The following is a 27,301-nucleotide window of genomic DNA, read 5'->3' as shown; positions in this document are numbered from 1 at the left end:
ATTCCATTTTATGTTTGTGTTCAGATAATTCATCTTCAAGGTTATAATTGTTAACTTTGCTTTTTTTGCTCCATGAAATCCTATTAATTTTTAGCCTTAAAAAAGCAGCATTAGATATTAACAGTTTGTTTTTCTTGAAGAAATCCAATTTCAATTGTTTTTATCATATGCAATTAAACTTCCCCTCTCCTTTCCAATCACCTCCAATCTAGACCCAGACCCATGTCTACATCATTTTATTCTCTTCCTTCCTTCCTTCCTTTCCTTTCTCAACTCAGCTAAAAGTGTGGTTCAATCATCTGTACCCCACATTATCATCTTATGTCTTTGAATAGTATTCTCTTATTTTCAACTATTTACCACCAAAAATATAGGATTTTCTCCTCCCCCTCTCTCCATTAGGAATGATAAGCCTTTCACTCTAGGAAAGATTATATATATCTATATATATTTATATCTATATCTATATAGATAGATATATATATATATAGAGAGAGAGAGATTTCTCTTTATTATCCTAATGCTTTTTAGACTAAAAGATTTGTCAACTCTGCTGCATATAAATACTCATTTGTCACTCTGTTCATGCTTATTGACTCTTCATTCTTGTTACTTGTTGAATTTGCAAAAAAGATCCTGACTCTTTTTTTCTTTGAAAGAATGATAGTTCATTGATTTTATTGGAGATATCTATATTTGTATCTATGTTCTATGCTATCTTTCCTTCATCAATTTTTATGTTCTTAGCTATTGATATGTAGTTTTCCCCATTAAAATGAATTTCTTGAGAGGAGTAAATCTTTTTGTCCCTCTGTGTAAATCCAGGGCTTAGCAAAGTGTTGGTGCATAGTAAGTTTTAAAGAAATATTTCTTGGATGACAGAAAAGAGTATGTTATGGTGGGAAGTAAAAGTTAATTTTATTGACTTTTTGATATGACATATTATAGTAATTTCTTTTATTTCTCATAATTTATGAATAGTCTTATGTCATTCAATCTGTTTTTTTTTTTATATAATTGAGATAATTTCCTCAGTTTTTTAAAACAAAAATCTTCAGAGACTGCACTGTAGAGTTATTTAAATTTGGGGTCTCTTTCTGATTATGACTTCTACTTTGTCCTATTTACTCAATAATTTTGGGCAATTTTCTTATGTGTTTGCTGAAATAAGACATTCAGTATTCATTTTATTTTATTATTATTATTGGAGTCCAATAATTCTTAGATAGTCTTTGATGTGGGATCTTCAGGCTGAGACCTTTTTTTATTAACCCATAGAGGAGTGAAGGAAAAAAGATTTATCAGTACAATATCCATATCAATGAATGTTATGTATAAAAAGAATTGTCACCAGTAGAAAAGAGATCGTTCAAAATTAAATATAACATTTTCTACATGTGGCATGTCCACACTAACATTTGAATTTTGTTATCTTAATTTGGGGTCTTTGGCAACAGAGCAGTCTCTTCATTTACTTCATTGTAAAATACATGTTGTCAAAAAGCCTTGAGCTAAGTCAAAATCATTTAACTCTCTGGGCCACCAATTTGCTTTCTACCATTTAGTTCCTTACATGCACAAGTTTGCTTTTTTAACTCCAGATTAAAGTATTAAGGGTAAAGCAATGAGGTGGAAAGGATGATTGACACATGAGTATTAGTGAGTATTCTGTTAGTGGTTTATATACTATTCAATACACTCTGTATTTGATTTAACTGTGGTTACATCTGAATTTCATTAATTCTCTGAACCTGATTGACAATATTATCTAGATCTATGTTCAAGGTCATTTGTTTTGCTTTGAAAAAACTTGAAGAATTCCAGTTTTATTATCTTTTAATGTTATTTTGATATCTAATTTATCTTCATGTTTTGTTAGGGTCTAATTTTGCCATTCAATTTTTTATAGTATCTATTTCTTTGGATTTTCCACTGTTCTAAATGGTCTATTCCCTCATTATTTCTTTTGAATGTCATTTAACATCTCTAATGTCTATCTTTATATCTTCCTTTGATTTTTTTATTGAATTTCTAAACCACTCTGGAAATTTGTGAAAGTTGTTAAAATCTCATTTCTCACTAACTAGTTGTTATATTAGTACTATTACTGTTCTTTTTGGAGATTTTTCATTTATTTTAGCTGTCTTAAATTTTTTATACATAGCATCTTTTTTGTCTACAAATTTCTTTATTGTTGTTTTCTGTGAGTTTTTCATCATGCAGAATACTTTCATTTTCCCCTTTTCCTGTTGTTATTTTATTTTATTTGACATATTATCTATAGTTTTATATTAATGAATGAAAACTGGGCTTAGACATGAGCATTTAATTAATTATCCTGCTAGGAATATCTTAGTTTTTGAAATTTTGCAAAGCATTGTTTATGATTGTGTGACTAGATGTCTATATAGCCAAAGAATAGGCTATAATTAAGAACATAATTCTTGAAATTCTGATCAAAATATACTGTCTCTTAAATGTCTCTAAAATATTTGGAAAAGTATCTCCTGTCTCCTCTTTTGGTCTAAAATAGCTATACTACAAATGAAAAAAAAACTTCTCTTATTGAAAGAGATTTGATTTCCTTTACATGAGATATCATTGTATAGGGTTTTTAGAAACAAGGAAATTGAGTATGAAATATTTTAAAACTTTTCTCATAATATTTTCATGATGCCTATACTTCTGTATATCCATTATTTTTTATTCCCCTTTTCTCTACACTGTGTAAGATAATTTCTGGAGTTCAGTCCTTCCTCCAGTCTGAAACATGTTTAGGCCATAGTCAAATTCTAATCTCTTTAGTCTCCTGTGGCTACAATGCAGGATCAGTAGAGAAATACCTGGAAATTCAGCATCTAAGAAACCTTACTTCCCCCACTGAAATGAGAGCCAGACACAGACAGTTAACTCAAGTCTTTTTTTAGAGAATGATGTAAGAATTTCATTTATTTTAATGATTAAAGCATCAGGGCAAAACAAAGCAAAAATCACAAATATGTTATCTAGTTCAGCCTCCTCATCTTATGGAGAAACTAAAGCATAAGAAGAAAGATTGAATGAATTTTCACAGATCATTCAGCAAATGACAGGTTTTCTAATTCAAAATTTGGTATTGTTTATATTGTACCAGTCAGTCAGTAAGCCCAGGCACTATTCTAAGCACTAGGAATATAAACTCAAGCAGAAAAAACAGTTTTTTCAAGGAATGGTGGTGAAGGTACCTGGCATGAAAGTAAAATGTAGGTAGGTATTATTCAGATGATACAGTAGTAATACAGTCTGAAAAGAATGAAGGGCCTCCTCTTAAATTGGAGATTCTGGGAGAAACTTGCTAATCAGTAAGAGCGGTCAGAGAGGTAGAAGTCATATGTGGGTAGAGTGAGCTCTAAAATGAAGAGGTTTTTATGGTGTGATAGAGAAAATCTTGCTAAGTTAAGACATGATTGCATCCCAGAGAAGAATAAATGATTCCACCTAGCATAATTCTGAAATGCATGCATGTAGTTAAGACTAAAGTTGGCATTCACATATAATCCTATAAATGAATCATTATCTAGAAATATCCTATTTTAAATAATTAGTCCATTTTCCTATTCTTAATCTACAAAAATTCTTTTCTATAATTGTGGACTTTTAAAATGTCTGTACTTCCAAATCTACCCTGATCCGGTGTCATCCATAATATGAAGAGCTTTTCAGTCCTAAATTGGAGATGGTTCATCTCTATATAATTTGCAGTTAGTACTCAGAATAACAAAAATATCTTTAAAAATTGGCATTCATTTCATATGGATTTAGAGACATCAGTATTTTTTTCTTTGTATTATATTTATAATATCTTTAGGATTGTCCTATTATAGATTTAGAACTGGAAGGTTCCATGGATATCATTGAGTCCAATGTTCCCTTTTTATTTTACAGGGAAAGTGACTTTCTCAAAGTCACACAGTATACATTAGAAAGAAGGGTTTGACTCTAGGTCCTCCAGTTCCAAGCCTTTGTTCTTTCTATGTCATCACATAGCAGTTTTATATATTTCTACTTACCATATCCTTGAGTTTGAAGAAACATTTATATGTGAAATGGAAATTTTTTCTAAATAATGTTAAAGGGAGTATGAAATGTATTAAAATTATATTTCAACAACCATTTCATTTTAAAAATGAAACTGTTCTCTATTACAAAAGAAAAATATTTGATAGCATCTTGTAGTCAGTTAATGTGACTTGAATAGTTAGAAGTATTAAGATTTTGAGAAATGCTAGAAATAAATTCCTCAGCAATATGTTAATTATATATATTATGAAACTAGTAATCAGTCTCTTCTTTCTCATACAAGGTTAAAAATTTCAATTACAAAATTTTCAAAAATGACTTGACATACATTATTTATACATTTACAATTAAGTATCCTTATAAAATGTCTTTGAATAAGGGAAAAGCAATTCATTGATCAGAAGTCTTTTCTGTTTGTGTGACCATGTTTATAATTATTAGAACTCATTGGCTAATATATTAAAAGAATTAATTTCTTAGGTTTTAGAAATGACTAAGTCCTGAAATTTTAACAAATAATTTTTAACTAAGTTTATAAAAATGTCATATTTATTAATTGCTTATTGGATAAAATGAACTTTTGTTTTACCAGTTTGGATTTAAAATTTATATTTACTCTTTTTTCAGATCCATAGTCAGTCTGACCAGATAGAAAGATAAATAGAGTAACTGCCTGAACAGTCACCAAATATCTATTTCCAGATGCCATGTTTGTAGGAAACTAAATTATGTGGATTTTTGTTTCACATAAAATGCCCTAAGGCCCTTCTTTCATTATCCATAATAAATACTTTTTTTTACTTTACTTTTTTCTTTTTCTTCCTCAACAAATGAGTCCCAAATTCTCTTCAATTTTTAGAAATATATGCTCTGATTTTCTACTGCTTAATATCCCTTTTTTTTCACTGTGAGAACTTATACTTTCTCCAACTTTCCTTACCACCTTAGCTGTTTCATCTTAACCCCAAAGTTCCTTACATAAATACTAGTAGTAGTTTCTACCTGAGATGGTTTCCCTGTCTATATGAAAAAGAAGTTAATTTGTCTCATAAAGATACAGAAGATGCTATTGATGATTGTAGTGAGAGGGACTTGTTTATAAGCTATGTTTTAATTAATAAAGTTTGTGATCTTGCTGGAGTTTGCTCTACTTTTTTTCCCCAAGTGAATACAAATTTGGCATGATTCCCATTCCATGTGGCATATAAAGTAAAACTAATCATTGATTTTCCAAAGTACTCATTTTTCATTTTAATGCCACAGTAATGCATTCAAAAGGATGTTTACAGGATCCCACAGTCTTACATTATATTGCTTTCAAAAGAATGCAAGCCAGCCTCTAGCCATTTCAAAAACCAAATACATAAATGTGCTGACTTCTTCTTAATACCTTCAAATAGTAGCCAGGGAATTTTCATCATTCATTCTGCTCTCTAGCTGGCCCTGAAATGACTATAAGATTAGGAAGACTTATTTTTGTGTAAATGTAAGCCCAAAGTGCATCACAAAGTTTACCTGAGGAACTATTTCTTCATTGAAGCTTTTTCTGATCTCATCCCAAAATATTCACTCTCTCCTGAAATTTTTTTACAGTACTTTGTCTGGAATTCTTCTTTATACCTATTGTGCCTTAATGTATATTCTGCTTTTATGAGTGTGTTTTCATGTTCAATTTACCCAAAGTAGATAAGGTACTACTGAGAACATGGACTGTGCCACTTTTCATTTTTCTATCTCTAGTTCCTAAAACTATAGTTTCTAAGTACTAAGTATTTTATAAATGCATGTTGGATTGAATTGAATAAAAGAAGATAGAGCCATAATGTCTTGGCTTCTGTTTTAGATTAGCTCTGCACTACTTGAATTGAAAAGAGGAAAAACTAGTTAAGTAAATGGTGGAGCCCAGTTGGAGGTTTTGGAGATCTAGTGTTCTTGAATGGTTTTCCTTGTTGTCTGAGTTTATGTTGTCCTGCATTTTTGGATCATAAGTGTTATGCATGTCTTGGATAGAAAACATCTTAGGGTTGGACATTGATGAATGTTTTAAAAGGTCAATGAGATCTGACCAATTTCTAAGCCTTCTCTTACATCTCAAAAGTAATATGTGATCTTCACTCATATTGAGAGGTGTATATGTGTAGGGGGACAAGTGGTGTTAGAACAGTCATTGATAAGGGTAAGAAAGAATGCTCTAGAAGAATTATGTTGGAAAACATATGCAATAAGCTTTGATAAAGTGTAGTTATATTATTAATAGCCTTAAATGATAATTACAAGTTTGGCCTTCATCCAATATGCAGTAAGGAGACAATGTAGATTTTTTTCATAGAATGAAGACAGTTTTTAAGACTATTATTTTATAATTAGGAAGGATAATATGATGGGCAGATTGGAATGGTAATGATTAATTTGGTCCCATTTAATTGGGCAACTATTAAACACCTACTATGTGAAGAGCCCATAAAGCTGATGGTTGACATATGAGGATAAAACCCAAACCTTCTTTTCCATCAAGTTAAGCACTAGAAAGATACAATATGCACCCCAATTAATACAATAGAATGAAAACTGAGGATGGAGAGAATCACTCAAAACTGGGAGGATACAAGAGGTTTCCCAAAAATGGTAGTATCTGAGCTGAGTCTCATTGGACAATAAAAATTCTAAGAAGAAATGAAAAAGGAATGATCATTTGCAAAGAGGTGGTATTTGAATCAACAAGAGTGGTTGAGATTCACTTGAAAATAGACAATGAGAAAAGGTTCCAGGACAGATATTTGGGGGACACCCATGCTCACAAGGAGGAATGAGCCTACAAAGAAAATCGGGATAGTGTGCCAGATAAATAGGAGGGAAACCATGAAAGAGCAGTTTAAGGAAGGGCATATTCATGATATTAACAGCATAAAAAGTTCCCAAAGCAAAACTTAATAACTTTTTGTTTTAAGGACTAAGAAGATAAATTGCTGCCTGGAAATATGGTCAATCCTCTATTAAGAATAGGGAATCAGATGAGATTTAAAAGGATAGCTAAAGATGGAAAGGAGAGGAATTCAAAGGAGGTAGTTGTATCGGATATACATCCTGAGACAATTGTAGCTAAGTGACTTGCCCAGAGTCACACAACACAGCTAGGAAATGTTAAGTGTCTGAGGTCACATTTGAACTCAGGTCCTCCTGACTTCAGGCCTGGAGCTCTATCTACTGTGCCACTTAGTTGCTCCTGTATAGGATACTTTTATAACAAATTCTTAGCATCATGTATCATTAACTGTTTTACTTGGGATTTTTTGTTTTAGATTTTCCTGAATTTAGATCCTAAAATGTTCCTTTCATATTCCTTTTTCCCACGTGCTATCCCCAAACAAAAAGGAAAGTCACTTCTTTCACAGAAACAGAAGTAAAAGAGAGTAGGCTGGAAGAAGTAGAGGCATTTTCAAATATCAAGTAAGGGAAATAAAGAGAATTCATAAGAAAACCAACCTTGGTTTTCTCAACAAAATAGTAGGCTAGGATATCTACTGCTAGAGAGAAAGCGGTAATGTTTGGGAGTTTGGGGAGAGAAGAAAAGGCAAAAAGAAGAGACATTTATTTGATCTGCTGTAAATAATGTTCTTTTTTTTTAATTTGTAAATCAACATTTGTAATAAATAATATCATGAAAATTATAGACAATATTTATATAATACCTAATACATACTAGGCATTTTCTAAGTGTTTTGTAAATATTCTCATTTGATCTTTATAACAACACTGAGAGGTAAGGGATGTCATTAATCTCCATTTTATGGATAAGGAAACTGAGGAAATTTAATATGTAAAGGACTGCTTGCCATCTGGGGGAGGGGGTGGAGGGAGGGAAGGGAAAAATCGGAACAGAAGAGAGTGCAAGGGATAATGTAAAAAATTACCCTGGCATGGGTTCTGTCAATAAAAAGTTATTTAAAAAAAAAAAGAAACTGAGGAAAACAGATGTTAAGAAACATGCCTAGAGTCATACAGCTATTAAGTAACTAAGATCAAATTTGAATCCAGTCTTTCTGACTTTAGGTCTAGTGCACAACCCACTGCACCACTTAGTTATCCATATGCCCTAATATGCTGTTTATCTGAATGAAAAATCTATTCAACTTTACCTATGTTTTTTTTTGTTATCCCTATTAATAGAGATAATAGAAAAGTGTCTTCATTGGATAGACTTTCAAAAGTTTGCTATAATACTTGTATATACCAAGGATTAATCCAATTTGAATACACAAATTAAATATATAACATTCTGTTACATATTTTCACATAGTTGTTCTTATACTCTCCCTGGATTAGACTCCAAACTCTTAGAGAGGAGGAATCATATTTTATATCATTTCAATTTTTTTCCTATATCTAGTAAAGTTCTATACAGTTTGATATTCAATAAATGTTCTTGACTGAGTAGAGTACTCAAAGAAAACTTATGAAAATACTTCAGAAAATGCAACTGAATATAATTTTAACACTGGTAAATGCCCTAAGAAAATGTTACAGTTGACAAAAAATTGATTGAAATTTTTACTAAAATGTTATTATGATGAATATTTCCAGGTTCTTGAAATTGTGTACTTTGTTAATTAGAGCTCACTAAATTCAACATGTCAATAAGTCAACAAACATTAAGCACCTACTTTGTGCCAGGCACTATTATAATACTTAGAGATATAAAGACAGCCCAAAATAGTCTATGCACTTAAGGAGCTCATAATCCAAGGAATGGGCAGCATCCACTTGCAAATAAGATAGAGCTGAGATATGTAGTTAATATTTGATAAATGAGAGAAATGAACTAGATAGCCACTGAGATTTCTTACAACACTATTTCTGTGATTCTTTCTTGGATGACAGAATTACAAATATGCCCAAATAATTCTATAGTCTGGAATAGTACTTTATATCTAATGTGTTAAACAATATAAAATGATAAATTTTAAGATTTGCCTCAGATTCAAAGAATAAAATGCAAAAGCACAGGATTAAAAAACTTGGTAGACAGTGACCTCTGTGAAGTTAAAACAAATAAATGAATTGAATATTTTAGTATATTGCAAGCTCATTATGAGTAAGTAAAATAGTGTGGCAACCAAAAAGTTAATTCAATCATAGGTCATATAAATGGAAGCCTGTAATATCTATTATAAGTAAAAAGAGACTTCTAATTGTACTTTGCCATGATTAGACAATATCTAGGATATCATGTCTAGTCTAATGCCACATATTGGAAGACCATTGACAAAAAGGATCATATCCAGAGGAGGATGACTAGGATTGTAGAAGGCCTATGTGAAAGGATATTTGTTTAAGGGTAAGAATGTATTTTTGTATATATTATACTTGAAAATGATAAAAATTTTTCCATTTTTCAAAAAGACACTTTTTATAAGGCTTATTTGAAAAAAATCCTTAAATATTATATTATATATAATTACATGTGTTATATAATTATATTAATATATAGTTTAGAGGTCTGAATTAGTATTCAGTTACAAAATGCTATGGCAAAATCAAATCAGATTTCATTCACAGGTGGTAAAATTCCCAAATTGCTATCTTATCTTCTTGGCCATCTAATCAAGTAATCAAAATTTCTTTTGTGTCCAAATAAAAGAAAAATGCACCATTAAAATTCAATTCAGAAGTGACAAAAACTGAACATGGAGCAGCTGGTTCACAGCAACTCCTCTGTATACTCTGGGACATTGGGGCCCCATTAATTTTGTGTGTGCATATGTGTATGTGTGTGTATGTGTGTGATGTCTATCCCATGTGCAAATTAGCATTTCAAGTACCATAATCTGTCATATATGAAAGTCAATTGACCCAAGAGAGCATACCTTCCATGCTTCTATAGCTTTGCTTAATTTGAATATCAGCTTTCTGTATATGTGGATTTGTGTTGTCTTAAGTAGTATTAAGTATATAGATGTTTTCTAAAATGTCATTTACAAATGTAAATTGCTCTTTAAGTAGTTTCAGAGAGTAGAGAAAAATGGCAGAATAGATTTGAAGAAACCATTATTTCTTCCTAAATTTGTTGTTTTCTAAATCTATTTCACATTATACAAAGAAATATAACTTGATGTTTAATTTTATCTTGACAAAAATCCTTATGTTGTTTAATTGATTTCTGAGAATGTTTTAAATTGGGAAGAAAATCATAATAAAAAAAAATAAGGTTTAAATGTAAAAAAGAATTCCCTTATAAACACAAACACTTAAAGAACCCATTTTAAAGTTTGCATGAAATTTTTTTCTACTAGAAAATAAACTATATAAAGTTTTCAAATAATTTTTATCTCATTTTCACAACAATAAAATGTCTTCATTTTCTGAATGACTTCAGATCATAGATTTAGTGCTAAAAGAGAATGATAGAAACAATTTAACCTCACCTCATCCTTTTATAGATGAGGAATTCAAATCCAGAAGGCTAAAAATATTTGTCTCAGGTCGGAGGGAGTGTTAATTAGTTGCTTGAGGCTTGTAAAACTTATGTGACTTCCCTAGATTAGGCATATAGTGACAGAGGCAGGATTCAAATTAAGGCTTTTTCAAATTCCTGACTTTAAGCCCCATACATTTTCCCCTATACCATCCCATCCCACCAATGATTCCTTATGTATTTAGTAATAAAAATAAATATTTTATCTTTCAGGTTTTTGCCATTTTCTAATTATAATAAGAATGAAAAGTATATCCCAATGATTCACACTTCAACCAAGTATACAGGTGTTTCTTATGGACAAAAACCATTCCAAGAAGAAGAACCTGAGAAATGGATAAGCAACAAGGTAAGTTAATATGGCAATACAAGAGTATTTTAAAAGAAAACACAGGCTGGAAAATAACTGGAAAATAATGTATTCACACTTTCGGCTTTTATAAGACACAATGACGAGGTAATTCATCTACATTTCTAGGTGCTGTGAATGAAATTATTTTTCTAGTATTGTGGTATTGGCATTAATGTAATACATGGTCTTTCTTAATTCCCTTTGTGATCTATATTTGACCTTGTATGAAATTTGGAGATAAGCTCTATGAACAAAGAAAAGGAAGGGAAAAAAAAAAAAACAATTTTCCCACATGTAGAGAACATACTGGTATCTTCAGCATTTTAGATCATGGACACCCAGGCATTAAACTGGTCTAAACCAGTTAAGTAAAGATAATCTATTCCATTCTACAGATAAGAAACTGAGGGCTCAAAAAGTTAAATGCCCAAAGTCAAACAAATTAATAAGCAGAAAACCTAATACCAAATATTTTGTCCTTTGTCTTATACCATACTATTATTTACATCATATTTTTACCAGTTGACTTAATCTAATTATTCATACCTACATACACACATACCTCTTTTGTATATATTCATAGGTACATGAATATGTTTATATATATCGATCATCCTTTGAACAGATTAAAGGGGAAAATACAATAGTTATAAAATTCATTGAGGAAGCTAATATTTTCCAAAGGTATTTAATGACTGCATGCTTTTCTAAAAATATCTTATATATTATCAGCACTGGGATATTTTTTAACAGTATATAATCTAATGAAAGAAATCCAATACTATAGTATATTATATGTCAAAGATTTTTAAAGCTTCATCATTTTAGAACACTTGTCATGAATCATAAAATAAAAAGTAAGCAAATAATTGAATAATTACTTCTTGACTGTTTCCACATGTTCTTGTTGGCTTTTTAAATGAAAACATTTTGAATTTTCATAGACACAAAGATACCTTAAAGGAGATAGTATGGGGGTGATGGCTAAAAGGAGCTTATCATTCTTTGAGTCCTTGTTAAAGCCTATTAACTAAATTTATAAGTTGAAATTAAATGATTATTTTATAAATTCAAAACAAAGGTTCAATAGAATTGTAGTAACATCATTTTCTTGAAAGGAATGCAGTCACTTCAACATGTTGCTAACTTGGTTATATATTTCAAATTATACATTTACTAAATTAAGAAATATTTATTAAGCACCTATAATGCACGGCACTATTTTAAGCTCTTGTATTAAAAAAAAAAAAAAAAAAAAAAAAAAGGTAATCCTTGCTTTCAAGGAGCTTATAATCTAATGGGGAAGAAAACATGCAAAGCTAGCTATATCTAAGATGAATAGGAAATAATTAAGAGAGGGAAAACATTGGGACTAATGAATGTTAAGAAAGGCTTCCTACTGGAGATAAGATTTTAGTTGGAACTTAAAAGAAGCTACGGAGGTCATTAGTCAGAATGAAAAAAAGGAGAGAATTCTAAGCATAGAGAACAGCTAAAGAGAACGTTAGAAGCCAAAAGATGGAGTGTCTTGTCTGTGGAATATTGGATTGTTCAGTGTCATTGGGTCAAGGAATATATATTGTAAGGTATAATAAAGACTGGAAAGATAGGTGAGGTCTAGATTATGAAGAATTATGAATGCCAAAGAGAACATTTTATATTTGATCCTATTGGAAGCCACTGAAGGGGTGTGTGTGTGTGTGTGTGTGAGAGAGAGAGAGAGAGAGAGACATTCAGACAGTTAGACAGACACAGAGACAGAGACAGAGAGACAGAGAGAAAGATGGAGAGACAGAGATGGAGACAGAGACAGAAGAGAGAGAGAGCTAGAAAGAGACAGAGAGACAGAGAGAGATGGAGAGACAGAGAGATGGAGATAGAGAGATAGAGACAGAAAGAGGGGAAGGTAGGGAGGAGAAGAGAGAGAGAGAGATCTTTCTTGTGTGTGTGTGTGTGTGTGTGTGTGTGTGTGTATGACATGATTGAATTTGCATTTTAGGAAAATCACTTTAGTGGCTAAGTGGAGCATAGATTAGATTGGTGAGAGGGTTATTTAAAATGGTGGAGGGTTGGCAGTCAGAGGAGAGAAGGGAGCATATTTGAAAGATGTTGCAGAGGTGAAATTTGCAGACCTTGGCAACTGCTTGGACATAGGACATTATGAGCTTGAGTAACTTGGGGGTGGGGGAGGTGGGGGGGAAATAGCATTGCTCTCTATAGGGGAAGGGTGGATGGTGGGGAAGTGTTTTAGGGTAAATAAAATGGGTTGTTTGGGCATATTGAGTTTAAAATCACAAAATAAAAAGTAAGCAAACAATTGAATAATTGAATAAGTTCAAGATTACTACCTTCTAAACCACCTTCTAAAAGGTGGTTGAAGATGAGAGTTGGAGGTAATAGATTGGAGAAGGATGGGTAGATCAAAAAGTCATGAACATAGAGATAAGAGTTAAATACATGGGAACTGATGAGAAAAACAGTACAGATTCTGAAGAAGAGAAGAGGATCCAAAAAAAGATACCTATAGTGATAAGGCATAGTCCGGAGAAGGATCCAGCAAAGGAGACCAAAAATGAACAACCAGACAGGTAGGAGGAAAACTGGGATATAGCAAAGACCTAGAGAGAAGAGAGAATCAAGGAGAGAGTGATCAACAGTGTTAAAGACTTTCCAAGAGATTTGGGAGAATGAGGATTTAGGAAAAGGCCATTGGATTTGACAGTTAAAACTATTAGTAACTTTGAGGAAGCAGCTTTAGTGGGATGTTAAGATTGGAAAAGGTTTAAAAAGAGAGTGAAAGGTGTGAGAAGAAAGAGGTACCTATTAAACATGGCCTGTTTCAAAAGGTTAGCTACATGGGCAGAACAGAAATAGGCGGATAGTGCACTGCTGGAAGGATCAAGTAAGTTGTTTTTGTTCTCCTCCCCTCCCCCAGGTTAAAGGAGACATAGGCATATTTGCAGGCTGTAGAAAATGAGTCAGTAAAGAAGGGCAGAAGGAGAATGCAGAGGGTATATCCTCTTGGATGGGATGGAATGGAATCATTGGAACAAATAGAGGATTGAGTCTTGGTAAGGAGTATGAAGGGGATGAAGAGAAAGTGGAAGGAGATTTGATTTAGAGAAGAGGAAGATAAAGCAAGAGGAAGTTCGTGGATGATGGCCTCCTTTTTTTTTTCTATAAAATATGAAGCAAGATTTTCAGTTGAGAGGATAAGAACAGGGATGGAAGATTTGAGGGGGAATAGGAGGATTTGGAAGAGCCACTGTGGAGAAGGAAATAGTGAGTTGAAAAGGGAGGATATAGTGAGATTACCTAGCAGCAGTAGGGACTGCTAGTTAAGGTTGTGTCACATAAATTTGTAGTTGAACTAATAACAATTATGTGATTTTCTTCATCTTTGTTTAGCAGCATTGGTAGTCACAAAGAAAATGAATGATGACAATGAGTAAAGGCTGAGATTTGGCTGGTTGTAATTGGTGATATGATAAAAGTGTTAGGGGTTCAGGAGAGAAGATCAGTATGGAAAAGAATTGTTTCACCAAGGAGCATTCCAGAAGGAACAGTAGAAGAATTTAATGGATATATAGAATGAAACTTTGAGATGAGGGGATAGAAATGAAGAATCAATTGGTAGGGAGTATAAAGTTGGTTTATGGTGATGATCTATAGGAGTTCATAGTCACTAGGATGGGAAGGATATGACCATGATGAGAATGTTCATCTTTGAAAGAAGGATACCACTCTTCTGCCCTTAAAGAATAGGTGCAACAGGAGATGGGAGACCTAACGTTGAAAGGAGAGCTGTCTCTGTTCTAGACATTCTCCACATCCCAAAGAGACAATTGTATTAGAGCAGGAGGTAAAAATACATTGTGTTGGTAGAGATGAAAACAGTTTCTTTGTGGAAGGTGGAACATGCTTGACCATGGCATTTCCTGGCAAGCTCAGGAAATCAATTAGTTTTTTGAGGCTGCTAAGTTTCTACTTCACAAATTAGTCCTTATTTTAAATGATACCTGTATGCTGAAAGGATCTGGTTGGTGATTGAAACTGATTGATAAATCTAAATATTATTGAAAATACTCATTTATAAAATCATATTGTTATGAATACACAATCATTGTTAATACCCAAAGTAATGTTTAATATTAAGTATTAAAGTTCTTTTTCCTTCTAATGATGCAACATCTTCAGTTCTCAGGCTATATGTAATTTATTTTATTAGGCATGTAGCTTCCTGTTTGAAGTTGCACAGTGCAATAGCCATCCTTTTTTTTGTACATAAATGAACATCTTGGCCTATGTAGAACATTGTCATACTAATAATTTTAAGGAAAAAAAACATTTTTTTTAAAAGAACATTTAAGTTGATAAATTCAGCAATTGAAAACCAAACATTAGACCAGCCATACTTATAGTAATATTAACTGACACTTGTGGCTTGTAAAGTATTTTACATATTATCTCATTTGCTCCTCAAATCAGGTAAGTTGTATAAGTATTGTTCCTACTTTACAGATGTGGAAAATGAGGATCAGTGAAGTAACAGGACTTGTCCAGGTTCATTGTAGGTGTTTTCTTTCTAACTAATTTGTCTTAATTTATTTAGCAGCCCTTGTTGAATAAATATTTCTTGCATTGTGGTCAGTAAGCCATACATTTAATATTTCTGCTGTTGTGCATTTGTTCATAAGGTTTTCATGGTCAATTTTTGTAAATTATGTATAATAATATATTATGTATAAATATACATAATTCTTTTTTTAATTCACTCAGCATACTATAAGCTAATTCATTTTTTGCTGTTGTTGTTAGATTTGTCTAGGTCTATAAGGTCTATTACATTATTACATTATTACAATTTTATTATTCTTTTTTGTAACACACAGAGTTTTCCCTTTATTATCCAGATGCTATACTATTGGGTGCATACATGTTAAATATTGCTATTAATGAATTGTTTAGAGTACCTTTTAATGTAATATAGTTTCTGTTTATCTTTCTTTAATCATCAGTTTTTTGTGGTTATGTTGTCTGTGATTATGATTACATCCACCTTTATGAATTTAACAGAAACTCAATAAATTTTGTTCTAAGCTTTTATTGTAACTCTTAAGTGAATCTTCATGGTTCAAGTGTGTTTTCTATAAGCTTCATATTATTTGTTTTTGTTTTTTTTAATAAATTTTATTCTTTTCTATTATTGGACTTCATCCCATTTACAATCCCAATCATGCTAATTGTTTATTTCCCACCACCTAGAATTCTAATACTCTTACATTCCCCCTCCCCCTTTTTTTTAACTTCCTGGTGGTGAGCTAGAGGAAATGTGCTCAACACAAATACTCTATGTTTCATGTGTCATCTTAGATTCCCCTGCTTCCCATTTCTCTTCCTCACCCAGAGCCATGCTCTATTCTTTATTTCCTTTAAACTTTTTTTCCTCTTTGCAATCCAGATTTCATGTTTAGTTTAGTTTGGTTTATGACAATTGTCTCTCTGAATCAGTCTTTTTATTCCACCCACTTCCCTCTTTCTTCTAATTTCCATGTAAAATGTAAAGGACTGCTTGCCATCTGGGGGAGGGGGTGGAGGGAGGGAGAGGAAAAATCGGAACAGAAGTGAGTTCAAGGGATAATGCTGTAAAAAATTACCCTGGCATGGATTCTGTCAATAAAAAGTTATTAAAAAAATAATAATTTCCATGTAAAGCTATATTTGTTTCTTCATCTACCTCTATGTGTATATTCTACCATCATTTGAACAGTTCAGATGAAATGATTGCTCTGGACTCCTTCCATACTTTCCTAGTTTTCTACTTGCATATGCTAATTCCCTACTTCTCTCTTTCTTCTCTAGTGTATTCTTTCCCCATCCTTTACCTTCTTTTAAAATAATCAAAACATAAAAAAGCCTTTTCCAGGCCCTTTGTCTTGTTTATTAACTCATTCTTGACTGCTGCTGATAGATTTCTTATGGGACAATTGTCTCCTCTTACCTGATTAGAATGTAAATATTACTTCATTTTTATTTAGTCTTTTTCAATTGTCTACTCAAATTGACCAATTCATGTTTCTTTTGGTACCCAAATAGGTATTTTAAAGTTTCTATTCAGTTCTGGTCTTTTAATCAGAAAAACTTGAAAATTTTTACTTCATTCCATTTTTCCTATGTAAGGTAATTAATTTTGTTGGGCAAGTTATTCTTGAATGTAAACCTATATATATGTAGTTTTTCCCTTTTGGAATATCATGTTCCAAGCTCCCCATTTCTTTAAGGAAGTAACTGCTAAATCTTGTGTAATTGAGACTGTAAGTTCTGGGTCTGTTTCAAGCTGCTTTTGTGATTTTCTCTTTGAATTGAAAACTCTGATTTGGGCTTTGATGTTCTAGAGAATTTTCATTTTGGGACTTATTCTAGGAAGCGATAGTTGAATTCTTTCTGTTTTCACTTTATCCTCTGTTTCTAAATGTCTTAAAATATGATATCCAGGCTCTGTTTCTTTCTCTATCTCTTACTCTCCATCTCTCTCTATCTCTGTCTCTCTTTCTCTCTCTCTGATTCTCGCTTTCACTCATATTACATATTTTTTACTTCCACTGATGTGTGGGTGTTGGTTCTAAATGGTAGAAGGCAGATTACAGTTAATACTGGAGAGGGAGCAGCCTGAAGGCCTAGGTCACAAAGATGCCCTACTGGAAGATGTATTTTGGGGTGAGAAATCTTCAAATGGATTAAAAAGGGGGGGGGGAATTGAATGGGACTGATTGAGTGTAGTTTTCTCAGAAGTCACATAATCTGTATTCCCAGAGCAAGAAGATCAGGCCTTGAATTCAGGGTTTCAGGTAGTCATGTGATCTCTAAAGGTCAGATCACAAGGAAGTGATGTGACCCATAGGAAGTGACATGATCCATAGGAAGCAGACAACATTGGTCAAGAATGGTAATATCCTTTTATTCTATCCAGTGAAAAGGTTTGGGTCTTTTGCTTTTTAAATCTTGGACAAGCAGGAAGCTGGCCAGATTCACAAGCACATGGTGGGAGCTGGGATGTGTCTGAGCCTCTCCCTGCAGGGACTAAAAAAATGCTTTCTCTTTGTACCTGAAAATGTCCCTGATTAGTTAATTTGGGAAAGGGGGTCTAGCACCCGTCCCATATACTTTTTAATATATTTAAAAAAATGTTTTTCAAGGAAATAGTATAACTTTTCTATGGCCCATTATAATTTGTAGGGAGTCTCTTACTTAGATAAGTTTTTGTATTTCTCATACTAAGTTATTTAACTATCCCTTTTCAAATCTTTTCCCCCAAAGCACTTATTTTTTTCTTTTTCTTTTTTCCCTAGGTCTCATTTCATTCAGTTTTTTTTTTTTTTTTTGAATTCTTTCTAAAAATTAGTACTTTCTCTTTTAGGAATTCAAGTTGACCTAGCTCAAAGGATCTGTAGATTGAGAGTGATAGAACTCTTAAGTTCTCTCTTAGTCTGAGCTCCTTGCTTCTGTTCCTGATCCTTTTCCATTATATAAAATCAGAGCCAGCACCATTTCTTGACTTGGTTTGCAGCCATGGATAGGCCACTAGGTGGAGATTAACTGCTCAGTGACCATACTGTATCCAGCTTTCAGATAGTGGGGATAAAGTTGCTAGTTATCTCTTTTTACTGATCACCGAGAGTCTCAAACTTCAGGCTGGCTGAATCTTTGACTGCTTCTTGCCATAACCTACAGCAGCAGGCCCCAATTTAGTAAGCCTTCATATGGCTTTATTGACTAGATCTAATTCCCAGTGTCTACAAACTCTGTTGCTTGTCCAGTGATACTCACTTAGAAAAAAAGTGATTTTATGACTCAGCACATTACTCTTTCTTAGTGGTGTCGGAAAGTCCTTGTTGGAGTAGTTATTAGAGAATGCTAGGCTATGTGAGTTCCTTCTATTTGGCCATCTTTGCTGCTTTCAGATTTCTTTCCCTAATGAACATCCTCATGAAAGCAATTAATATGGAAAATATTAGTTAATATTTGTGATTATCTTTAAAAAACAATGAATTATAAATGAGAAAAAATGAATATTTTAAAAAGAGATTACATTCAGCATATTGAGAAAACTGGCTGTAAAAACTTAATTTTCCCTTAAAAAATTAATACTGGAAAATAATGTAACTGTCATGAACATTACTCAGATTAGTTTCTCCATTTATGAAACGTTCTTAAGTTAAATGGCTTAAATTATAGGTCTATGTCTTGATCAAAGGTCAAATTTTCAAAACCTATAAAAGGTTTTTCTTTGATAATTATCTGAGTTCAAATCTTACCTTAGACATTTACTAATTATGTGACCCCAGGGAAATCATTTACCCTCTGCCTCAGTTTTATTAATTGTAAAATTAAATGTAAAAAAGGTGATAATACTAGTTCTATCTCTCAGTTATTATGAGGATCAAATAAGGTAATCATAAAACATTTAGCACAGAGCCTTGCACCTAGCAAATTCAATATAAATGTTAACTATTATTACTATTATTATTTGATATTTAAGAATAAGTATGAAATGTAGTGAAGCTACTACCAATCACTAAAACTCTAACATGTTTTGAGAGGTCTCAACAGTTGGACAAGCTAGGGATCCAATGCACTTATTATAATCTTTTGGTTATCAAAACACTCACATATGTTCATACTTATTGAGGCAGAAATGATAGTCTACAGGCCTTAACTGAATTATAATGAATTTGCATATGCATTTTAGAAACCACTTTTAACAATATATTTCATTTTTTCCTTGTTTGCAAAATTTAAGAAGTGACATTTTAAGATAGTTCTTGTTGATAGATTCCTCCTATGCCTTATTATAGGTGAATTACAACACAACTGCAGCACTGTTTCATTATTTTCACAGGCATTTTGGCCCCAAACAGGATTTTATTATCTACAAAGCATAAAAATACCCAGCACTCCAAAGAATTAATTTAGAGAACCTAAGCATATTGCACAGAACATAAAGTTGACCTTTACCGTCTACAGCTTTTGGGATGGAGTGGGATGTGGAACACATCATAGATTTAATGTGGCACAACGCTGTCTGCAGAAACTTGGGTGGGACTGTGACTGCCTGCCCATGGCACCCGATGATTGAATCTGCTGTCACCAGCATCCTGATAATAATGAACATTCAGCTTAACGACCGTGATTATGATTATCATAATTGATGTGCAAGTGCAGTGTGTGGGGATCATTACAGCTGAACTGTACAGCAGAGAAACATGCCTTAGTTATGGATAATTTTACTTTTATGCATTGATTGGGATAAAATATGCCTTTCTATTTAAACAGACCAGCTTCATATAATTTTAGGAAGCTTTCTACATATATGGATTGATGATTATACACTTACTGAAAAAGAGACCATACTGTTGTTTGTTTTGAGTGGTTTCATTTCATTAGTGACTGTAAACAATTAAATAATTAGACGTAATTGAGGGAAAATATTTTTCTTATGAGGATGGCCTCCAATAATCAAATATTCAGTTTATGTTTTTTTCCCTCTCTTCTGGAACACACCAGATTACCTATTATTACTGATCACTGCTCTCTGATTTTGCCAAAATAATAGGAGGATGTAGGGAAAAAAAAAAAACATACACTCATATACGTATAGATAATAAAGATGCAGATGTATTTCTATGTGTGTATTGGTATAAATATGTGTATATTTATATGTATGTTTCCTATCAATTCTGTACTATATTACAATTTATATTTATAAAACACTTATTGGCTTACAATACATTTTTAATATATTTATCATTTAATCCTGCCAATAACCCTGAGAGATAGGGAGTACATTTTATGGAGAAGGAACCTGAAGTTCAATAAAGATGAGTAATTTTACCAAGGTCATGTAGCTAATAAATATTAAACTTTGTCAGGTCTTCTGACTTCCAATCTAATGTTCTTGGATTGGAATCTGAGGTTCAAGGTGGGTATGGTGTATTATGTCTAAGATTAAAGGAACATCTAAACAAATAATCAAAATGGATTAGCTGGACAGTCCTATATACATTTGATTCCACAATGTGGAATGTGGGTGATGGTGACCAAACATGGGGATACACATTTTCATCAAGAAGCACAGCAAGCTTGAAAACCTCTGATTTTCAAATGGCAATTAAGCTTGAAACGGCAAGATCGCTACATCTGATTATTAATAACTCTATGGCCCTAAAGAGACCAAGGGAAATGTATTCTTCTGAGGCCTGTAAGATTTACATTACCCTAGGTGAGATGATTGCCCTAGATATGCAGCTGTACACCTTTGTGGAGGACAAAGACTTTTGTTTGACAGCCTAAGGTTTTATCACCTCACTATAAAATTCTTATCCTGGAAGTTTTTGAGCTAGATTGTGATTCTTGAAATTATGAAAAGTTGTATTTAAACTTTCCCAGTCTATTAAAATCACACATCTGCCAGTCTTTTCTGCTGTGCTTTGACTTTGGCAAAAACTGTTGAATTCTTTGTCTACCAAAGGCCTCCAAAGCTAACATCCAAAGCTAACATATGCAATCAGTCTTCTAATTTTTTTTTCCCCCAAAGGTAGCTTACAACTATTTTGACACCTCTTCACTTATACAGATTCCTGCCCTCCCTCCCTTCCTTCCTTCCTTCTTTCCTTCCTTCCTTCCTTCCTTCCTTCCTTCTTTCTTTCCTTTTCTCCCTTCTTCCTCTTCCCTCCTCCTCTTCCTTCCTCTTCATCCCTCCTCCTCTTCCTTCCTCCTCCCTTCTTTTCTTCCTTCCTTCCTCTTCCTTCTTCCTCTTCTTTCTCCTCCTCCTTCTTCTTCTCTTTCTCCTCATCCCCTCCCTCCTTTCTCTCTGACTATAACTGTGTCTCTGTCTGTCTCTGTGTCTTTGTCTCTCTTATCTCTGTCTCTGTGTCTATTTCTCTCTGTGTCTGACTCTTAATCTCTGTATCTAATTCTTTCTGTATCTGACTCCCTCCCTCCCTCCTTCTCTCTTTCTCTGTCTCTATCTGTTTCTCTGTGTCTGTTTCCAGCCAAGTATCACATAAGATCAGGATTTTCAGGTACATTTCTTTGTTTACTGTATTTTCTACCCAGTTCCTAAGTTGGATGATATCTTCAGTTAAACATGGGTGCTTATGTAGAAATAGTTAATAATATGACATCAGAATATGTAAAGAATGTAAGAAGGAAGAGAATTCTTTTTCTCTTTCCACAAAATCTACCTGACTAGCTATCCATATTTTATTTGGTTTATTGGTACTAGCTGACCTGATGCTTATTGGTAGTTCAGCTATCAAATGGAGGAAGACATTAGAATACGTAAGGAAACTGGATGCATTTCATTCCACTCTTCTTTCAACTCCATTAATATTAGACAATATTAATATTCTGAGAAAATACAATGTATGTACAATGATGATTAGGAAACCATGAATACATCCTCAGTTAGCTTATTTGTTTCTCCTTCATCACCTTTGAAACAACTGGAGAGCAGTGATTCTTTCAGCCAAGGACCTGAGTATGCTCAAATGGATCAGTATCCTACTTTCAATATTATTTAATGTTTTGATAATGTCTTTTGTTTATTTAGTGAGAAATTGAAGAATTTCTAGAAACAAACAGCAAAAATTATTATAGAGGTGTCCAGAATATATACTGCTAATACAATGAAGAAGTTAACATTGATTCTTTTTATGGACTCTAGAAGTATCTTTAATATCATTATGTTCTCCCTAACATTTTTTGACTATTTGCAGAATTGTCATTCACTGTTGGTCAAGTGTCATCTGGTTCACATGGACATTTGTGTCTGAAGTTTTGATTTAAAGCAAGAGGGCCAGTCGATGTGTGCTCCTAATAGTTTTCCTCTTCATATAGCAGCATCAAAAATGCAACTCTGATGCTATTTTATCAGTGTTGTCCTTTAGGAAAATATTGTCAATGACAGCTACATATGCTACCTTTATAGGGAGAATATTCTCAGTTAAAACTGGGAATAAAGCAGAATTCTAGAAAAGTGGTGGAGAATTTTCAAAACTCACAAATATGTTTTTTAAATTAATATTTGCTTGTTTTTGTATGTTTCTAAGCTGAAAGGTAATATACAAGTTGAATATTCCTATATGTGTGGGAGAGATAGACACTTGAACTTATCATAATGTGAAATTTGTGAATTTCCCTGTGATTAAAGCCTGTTAAACATGAAAAAAAAGTTCCTGGATATTAGATCCATTCTTTAGGCTTCATTCAAAGAATTTCTTCAGAGAAGGAACCTCAGAGGCTATCTGTCCAACTTGTAGGTGAACAAGAATCCACTACATAATATTTTTTAGAGGACCTCATTGCTCATAGTTCTTTCCTCTAAGATCAGGCAAAATGCATGAAACCTTTCTTCCATGTTACCACTCTTCCAATAATTGAAGACAGACTTCATATCCCACTTAAGTCTTATCTTCTCTAGACTAAAAATGCTTAGTTCCTGCTTTTGAACCTTGATATAGTCCTTTGAATTCTCTCTAACTTGTCAATATTTTTCCTAAAATGTAGAACTCCAAATCTCCAGATTTAAGATGGTCAAGGCAGAAAATTACCTTTCTGATCCTAGACTAAATATCTCTTTTAAAGCAACCTGAGTTTACATTGACTTTTTTTTGCTTTTCTATTCCCCCAGGTTTGTAATTACAGTACTATCATTGATTCCTCATTCTCCTTCCCCTCACAATCAGTTGCTAAATTTTGCTGTTTATTCCTTCACAAAATCTTCTAACTATCCTATCTAATACTTTCTCTCTGCTCATATAGTCATTCCCTTGATTCAAGACCTTATTCATTACCTGCACTATTCCAGTGGCCTTCTAATTAGTCTTCCTTGACTCAAGTTTTTCTCCACTCTAATCTGTCCCTCACAAAGCTGTTGAAATGATTTCAGTAAAATTAAAGTCTTAGCATGTCACTCTTCTACTTAGTAAACTTAATAATAGTGAAACATTATTGCCTCTGATAAAATATAAACTTTCTGAGTATAATAATATTGAAGAAAAATTGACTTTTAAAGGCATAGAAGGCTTTCAAGCACACCTACTGAAAAGGCAGCTAGATAGAGCAAGCTTCAAAATATAAAACAAGAGTTAAGAGAAAATTAGGTGTCCATACATTTGGAAATTTGAATGGGACTAAATGATTATACAATGCATGCAAACTGGGGAGAACCAAGAATCCCTTTAGATAGCCTAATGTATTCAAAGATTATGGATTTTAAAAAGATAAATAGAGGATCTGTGAATGGTTCAATGAGTGTGTGTGTGTGTGTGTGTGTGTGTGTGTGTGTGTGTGTATTAAGAAAGTCTAGGGCAAGAAAATAAAATACTAGGGAAGAAAGGAAGAGAAAGAGAAGGAAGTTGTTATATGAAATGAAGAAAATGTAAACCACAGAGGAAGGAGTGTAGAGGTCCAGAACTCTGGAGAAGATACTAGAAACAAGGTGTTAACTCAATGGAAATGATGAGATGATGATTCTGGAGTTCACATATATACTTAGTATTTAATATGGTGATGTAATGGTTCTCTAGTTCACACATATTCAGCATGCTGTAATGATGTAATTGTACTTAGGTATATAAAGGCTGAGGAGTGGAAATGATTCATTCCATCTTTGACCAGCCTCATGGTGGCTGTCCTACCTCCTTCATTCCTCCACTAAGACCAAGGACTTGGGCTGGTCCCTTGGTTCTCTAGAAAGCTAATCCGAACATTACAAAGGAGGGACAGATATCATGTGGACTCCACTTTCATCAGAACCAGAAAAAGGGAGGAAGTATACACCAAGAGAGAGTTTGGTGTAGAAATGAATTAAACTTAACAAGGAAATATGGAGAGTGAATGAAGAAAGAGTTAAGTAAAGGGATTTATTCATAAGCAAAACAAATTCCATTATTGGAGAGGTGAGAAAGCTTGAAAGGATCATTACAAAAAAAAAAAAAATAAGAGATAAAAACCTATGCTGGGGAAAAGAAAAAGAAGAGAGTAATGGAACAGAAATAGCACTAATATGATTCTCCAGTGTTTTGCACACTTTTCCACCTTTTTTTTTTGAGGGTGACAGAGGAAAAAGAGAAGAAAACAAATAAGAGAAGAGAGTACAATTACACAGGCAGATTTGCAGTGAGTTTTTAGATACCAAACCAAATCTAAATCAAAACAAAACAAAACAAAAACTACATTTTCTGCTTGGTCTAGATATTCATTTGATATATCTTGTATCCAGGGATTCTTAGTTATGCCACATCATTTTAATCTGTGTCAAAATATTTTTCTTTTGCCCACACTGCTTTAATTGTTTTACAATGTATTATAAAACAAATGCTTGACTATCTTATTGTTAACTATGTATAACCATGTACAACTCAGTTGATATTTTTTTCAGTGAACATTACTTCAGTTCTGATAGACTAGCAACCAAATAAGATTTACTTATTGGTGATCATGCAATTTAATGTTCAATAAGACGAGACAGTGATTATAGATAAAGAGATTAAAAGGTATTGTTTATGGCACACTTAAATATCATAGCTATTCTGAGATAAGAAGTTGTTTCAGTTTTACTTATAGTTTGTGTCCTTGTGTTGCAAGGTAGTTCATGTCACCTAATCCAGAACTATTTTAGATTTATTCCAATCAAAGAAATATACACACCTACTATGTACTAGACACCATACTACAAAAACAGAGTAAACAAAAAAGCAAATAATCCCTCCTCTTAAGGATTTTAGATTTTTAGGAGGGTTACTCCAAGTACACAGTCAAGCAAATTCAAAGTATATACAAAGACAATTTGTTTCAAGAGGAAAAGAGCTTAATTAACTTGGGGGGACCAAGAAAGGCATAGTGTAGGAATTGTTACCTAAACTGTACTTTAAATAAAGCTAAGAATTATATAAAGCAAAGATGAGAAATAGTATCCCAGTCATGGGGAAACACTTAAGCAAAAGGTTAGAAATGGGAGAGAGAATGTTGTATAGAAAATAGAGCTATCAGACCAGCTTGGTTACAAAAGAATATATATAGGGGAGTAATATGACATAAGAATGGAAATGTGAAAAAAGAAACTGAGGTTCAGAGAACCATTTAACTAGTAAATGTCAGAAGTAAGATTTGAATCTAGGTCTTTATGACTTCTCAATAATTGGGGAAAATCATGGAAGGCATTAATAAAATAAAATAAATAGCTGAGTAAATACCAATAACTGTATTTGAATAATTTTTATTTATACAAAATCTTTATGAGAACAAAATACATATATACTAAAAGCAATCAGAAAATCCAGAAGGGAATAATAGTTAAATTAACCCATTTAAAAGTAACTACAAAATGCATAGTCCATAAAAATAAATCTGCCAAAACATACTAAATACTTTTGTAAATATAATTTAAAATGTTCTTCAAAGAAATGAAGAAAAACTTACATAATTAGAATGAGATTCAGTATTTATGGCTGAGCTATACATTACCTAAATTAAATTTATATGCTTACATGACACCATCAAAATCCAAACAATGACCAAGTGAGGCTTGAGCTGGAACCTATTATTGTTCAGTCAGTGAAAGCCAGAGTGATTTGGGCTTAAAGACAGTCAAATAGCAATAACAATGATATGGAGAATAAATGTAAATCATTGATAATCAGAGAAGCACAGCTCAAAATAGCATTCAGTATCAAGCAAATTGGCAAAAATGGCAAAAACTAAGAATAATCATTTTTCTGAGGTGTTAGGAAAAGATGATTGCAAAAGTGCTTGCTGATGAAATTGTGAACTGCTCCAAACATTCTGGAAAGCCATTTGAGATTATCTAAAAACATAGTCTTCATGAGTTCAAATTCAGCCTCTTTTACTTAGTAGCTATATGACCTTGGCAAGCCTCTTAAATGCTGTTTGCCTCAGTTTTCTCATCTGTAAAATAAGGATAATAATAGCACCTACCTTCCAGGGTTGTTCTAATAACCAAATGAGATACTATATTCATCGTGCTTTGCTGACTTTGAGGCACTATATAAATTCTAATCATGTTTTTCCCCATACATTTCTCAACGTGACTTTCCAAAATTTTATAATTGTCATCACTCACCCCCATTCAATAAATTCCACTGGCTCCTTAATAATCTCTAAGATCAAATAAGATTCACCTATTTGGCACAGATAGCTTTTCACAACCTGAACTCTCCATATCTTTCCAGTCTTAACTGCAAATCATTACTCTCTGTGCACTCTATAGTCTAATTGTACGATTTGCTGCTCTTGAGTCTTTCTGCAAAGAGAATTAAGTGCCTGAATTCCTCTCCCTTATCTCCTCCATATCTGAATAGTCCTGGTTTTCTTTAAAACTAGAAGGTGGTCTTTTG

General features: G+C 32.8%; 1 protein-coding gene across 1 annotated transcript in view; it reads left to right on the top strand.

The window, feature by feature from the left end:
• SPATA17 (spermatogenesis associated 17) overlaps positions 1-27,301 on the top strand; it is a 275,330-nt gene that overhangs the window by 212,663 nt on the left and 35,366 nt on the right. The window contains exon 9 of the mRNA XM_051998293.1: positions 10,745-10,880. Coding sequence (XP_051854253.1) covers positions 10,745-10,880 — 136 coding nt within the window. The remainder of the gene's footprint in view (positions 1-10,744; positions 10,881-27,301) is intronic.

This window comes from Antechinus flavipes, chromosome 4 (assembly GCF_016432865.1).
Source record: "Antechinus flavipes isolate AdamAnt ecotype Samford, QLD, Australia chromosome 4, AdamAnt_v2, whole genome shotgun sequence".
In the NCBI taxonomy this organism is placed as follows: domain Eukaryota; kingdom Metazoa; phylum Chordata; class Mammalia; order Dasyuromorphia; family Dasyuridae; genus Antechinus; species Antechinus flavipes.
Note: the sequence above shows the minus strand (reverse complement) of the source record. Positions and strands in the feature narration are given on the sequence as shown.